The 4,386-nt window shown below is 40.9% G+C and overlaps 1 protein-coding gene across 1 annotated transcript in view; it reads right to left on the reverse strand.

Annotated features, from left to right (window-relative positions):
* Positions 1 to 1,295: 1,295 nt before the first annotated feature.
* Positions 1,296 to 4,386, reverse strand: part of LOC139062580 (extracellular calcium-sensing receptor-like) — a 5,696-nt gene continuing 2,605 nt past the window's right edge. Inside the window, exons 6-9 of the mRNA XM_070543826.1 lie at positions 3,660 to 3,935; positions 2,662 to 2,889; positions 2,457 to 2,580; positions 1,296 to 2,336 (exon numbers count right to left, since the gene is read on the reverse strand). Coding sequence (XP_070399927.1) covers positions 1,414 to 2,336; positions 2,457 to 2,580; positions 2,662 to 2,889; positions 3,660 to 3,935 — 1,551 coding nt within the window. The 3' untranslated portion in view covers positions 1,296 to 1,413. The remainder of the gene's footprint in view (positions 2,337 to 2,456; positions 2,581 to 2,661; positions 2,890 to 3,659; positions 3,936 to 4,386) is intronic.

A 4,386-nucleotide genomic window follows, 5' to 3' on the forward strand; every position in this document is an offset into this window, starting at 1 on the left:
TTGCCTGTTGAGCTGATGTCTGCTGGAACAAAGACCACCTACACAGCACAGGACTACAACCGCTAAGACTACGACCGCAAATTTGTTCTGACCAATCAAAATCATAAAGTGATAACGTAACTTCCGTAAGCTTCACGTTCAGCCAATCAACTACTTTGACGTCATCGGCAGTCGAAGGACCCCGAGCCGATCCTGCACCCGAGCAGATCCTGTACCGACACCGGTACAAAGTTTCCCCCCGTTCTCCACCCAGCCTGCTGGAGGTGGTGTAAATCTATACTGAAATGTGAATTCCCAAAACTGGTTCACCTCTCATGAAAAAAAATGCTGTGTTAGAAACAGCCATAATTTATTTGTGCTATGAGTACCAAATTTCCTCGAATCAACGACTCACCAAGCTATTTTCATTGCTGTTATGATAGAAATCAGGACGTGTTTGTAACAGAAAATCTCTGAATCCTGGTATTTCTCCTCGACGAATGCCCAAGGTGCTACCCAGGTACGGCATGAGGCCAGGAGTCTGAAGCAAAGCAGCTGAGGACCAGGCTTCACTGGCTAACCACTGCAGGCCTGTCAGGTTCTGCCTCACCACCTTTTAGTTAGTAAATTAAAATGATGTAAAATAGAACAGCTGAAGTTTAATTATGCAAATTTTACAGAAAATGTTTTTCTTGCTGTGATCATTAACAAATGGAATACACAGCAAAATAAAAAGTAAAATAAATAAATACATATATTTTTTTAATATGCAGTTTTCAATAATACATAATGGATTCTTAAAATGAATTAACAAACATATCAGCCTGAAATCATCATTGCATTTTCAAAAACCAACCTCTTCCATGAGAATGATGCTTTGAGGTTCATGTGCAAACACAACGACCACACGAGCTGTGGATTTCTTCATCACATCCACAATCCTCTTCAGTTCAGTTGTGTCTCTGTTCCGGGGCAACACCTCTACATGAGCCAGGTATGCCTCGCTTCCTCCGAGTGGAACGATGAAGGTCGGTACACTTTTTTTTATTGTATTGGTCACATTACTCTGGTCTGCAGTAAATCACACCTTGACTCAAATATTTGTCAAAAGAGTAAAATTAGATTTTTATTGGGACGTAGCTTAAGCAGCAACAGATCTTTAACATAATTTGTCAGGATTCATACAGTTACAGTTAAGTATTCCATGCACTCTGGAAGTAATACAAGACATAACACCCACATTTAATGAGATAAAATGGCGTAAGATAAATGTGGCAATATGTGGGTGGGGGGGTGGGGGGTGGGGGGGTCAGAGAGACTGAATAAAGTGTTTGGAGATGATCTGCTGGTGTGGAGTGATTATGTGTGTGACCCTGACGTAGCTGTAACCGCTACAACATAAAAACCCATTTCACTAATCAATGTTTCTATTTTTTAATATTCAACAGCTCTCTTGGTGTTTCGTCCCATCAGGGCTTTCTTTGTATTTCGTTCTGGTTTCAGCAGGATTATGTAACATTTGGGTCCAAACAGAGACACCAAAATGCCAAAACTGGAAGCCAGGATGGCAAACACCTCCACTGCATCTGCATGTTTTCCAGGTGAGCTGATATAAGCAGGAACAAAGGCCACCCACACGGCACAGAAGATCAGCATGCTGAAAGTGATGAGTTTGGCTTCATTGAAGTTGTCCGGAAGATTCCTTGAAAAGAATGCAATCAAACAACTAATGACAGCTAGTAAGCCAATGTAGCCCAGTAACACAGAAAATCCAACAGCAGAGCCAATTGCACACTCATAAACTATCTTATTATTGTGATATTGTGTGTTTTTATGGGGCATGGGTGAGGATAAGACAAGCCAAACCGTGCAGATTGCTGCTTGAACTGAGGTAAGAACTAAAACTGTTCCTCTCTGCTGTGAAACACCAAACCACTTAAGGCTGGCGCCACCTCCTGGCTTGGAGGCTTTGAACACAGCCAGAACCACCATGGTTTTAACCAGGATGCATGAAACACAAAGAACAAAGCTGATCCCAAAGGCTGCATGTCTCAGCTGGCATGTCCACAGTCTGGGTCGTCCAATGAACAGCAGCGAACACAGGAAACATAACTTCAGTGACAGCAGCAGCTGAAAACTCACTTCTGAGTTGTTGGCTTTGACGATGGGAGTACGGCGGTGATAGATTAATATTCCCAGAACAACAGCACAGATAAAAGTTCCCAGTAACGAGGCAGCTGTCAAACATAATCCCAGAGGTTCCTCATAGGACAGAAAAACGGTTTGTTTAAGAACACATTGGTCACGTTGGGGGCTGGACCAGAAGCCTTCTGGACAACTGAAGCACTCCAAAGAGTCTGGAAAACAGCAAAGGGCAAAATAAATGAATAAATAAAAACATACAAACAACAAAACTAATATTAGGAAAATAATCAACAGCATGTTAGACATTATTTTACAAAAATATGGATACCTACTGGTGCTATTACTGATCTTTCCCTCGGAACAAGGGATGCAGTCAAAACAACACTCTGGTTCCCCCTTCTTTCTCACCGTGCGGGTACCTGGAGGACAGTTCTCACTGCAGACTGATCGTGGTGGCTATGGGATGAAACTTTGGTACAGTTGGTTCAATTTACAAAGCACTGATGAGGCATAAATGAACAAACGCTAGCTGGACACCTGTTTGGATTCAAAGTTCCAGAAGATTTTGTCTTCGTCAAGCCTGAGTTCTTCACCATTTAAGACCGATGCTTTAACATCTCCAACAGTCACGACCTCGGTTCTTCCATCAGGATGCCACGACCAGTTCATAATATCATAAATAGGTAAAGCATCGCCATTCTCATCAAATGATACCTGGTCTCCAAACGATGTGGTGAAATTAACTTTTTCCAGATAATACACGAGCTAATAAAATAAAAAACAGTATTCAAATTAGGAAAGAAAAAATAAACAACACCAATGAGTATGCAGTACTCACAAAACTGTTGTTTCAAAATCCACAATTTAATCAGGCTAAATTGCAGGGGCATTCATTCATTAACAGTCGCCATCATTACAGGTGTTTTAGTCATTTGAATACCCGTTTTATTGTCCGGCTTTCATGCAACATGATCTTTTAACTGAATTTTATTTTGTTTTATTGCCTTTTTTTATTGATTGACTTGTCATTTTGCACATGTGTTGTTCAACGCCTTGGGCTACTGTAAAGGCAGTAGAAAGCGTTATATAAATACGTTTTGATTAATGAATTAATTATTAATTAATTAGGCACGTCACCACATGCATTTTGGGTTGGTGTGTCTGTTTCCAAGAGGTGGCTACGCCCAATACAGGTTGTCAGTCCGTCACAAGGACACAGATACCACTTTGCAATTTCTATGTAGTTAAAATGATTTGAATATCAGATCAAATTATTTTTTCTTTAGGTTAGGTTTAGGTTCTTTAGGTTATTCTAATTGATAAAACTGATTAAATTCAACGAAAAGCCAACTTTCCCCACCAGATTAAGGATGGGCACTCATGCAAACACTCACATGAAGTGACAAATATTTTACAATTCTTGACATGCATGTTTTGGTCTCTGGGAGGAGATGGAAACATTTGGAGAAACGCTAAACATGCACAAGACAAATCTATGGCAAAACATTCGTTCAAATAAATAAGGCATGTTTTACCTGCCATGGCTGAAGCGTTTGCAAAGTGGCACAGCCATTCTTACTGAAAGGCCCTCTTCCTGGCTGACACTGCAGCATATCATCAAGGGCGTATGCCAGAGCATACACAGCCTTGTATATGTTGTAATCAGACCTGAGGTTAGAAATGTCCAGAAACTTTGTGTCCACACTCTGTAAGTCTTCTTCTCCCGTGCACAATGTTCCCCTGTTCTCCACCCAACCTGCTGGAGGTGGTGCAAATCTACACTGAAATGTGAATTCCCAAAACTGGTTCACCTGTCATGAATAAAACTTTTGCATTAAAGTAAAACAGACAGTTTTTGAAAACTTTAAGCTAGGGCTTCAACATTGATCTCAGTGATTGTTGGGTTAGAAACTTCTCCAGTTTCATATTTGACACCTCTCGGCACCCCTCTGCTGACCACCGCACTAGATAGTTTTGTGGAGCAGGTAAGTGTCCTAGGGTGAGCTTTTTACCTGCTTTACGGCTGTTAGATGAAATGCTAGCAGTTAGAATTTTCGGTTTGCCAAATGTAAATAAAAACCACAAGAATAAGGAAAAGAAGAAGTTTGCTTTTTCTTTTTGCATCATGGCGGAGTTTGGAAGTAAAAATAAGAGGGTAATGTCTTTGGAGGTGAAGCAAAGAGCTAAAACCAGAATGAACATCGGCGCGGCCTACACTAGTTTGATAGAGCAAAATGAGGCTACACAATCACGGACTGATAG

This window comes from Nothobranchius furzeri, chromosome 13 (assembly GCF_043380555.1).
Source record: "Nothobranchius furzeri strain GRZ-AD chromosome 13, NfurGRZ-RIMD1, whole genome shotgun sequence".
NCBI classification, from domain to species: domain Eukaryota; kingdom Metazoa; phylum Chordata; class Actinopteri; order Cyprinodontiformes; family Nothobranchiidae; genus Nothobranchius; species Nothobranchius furzeri.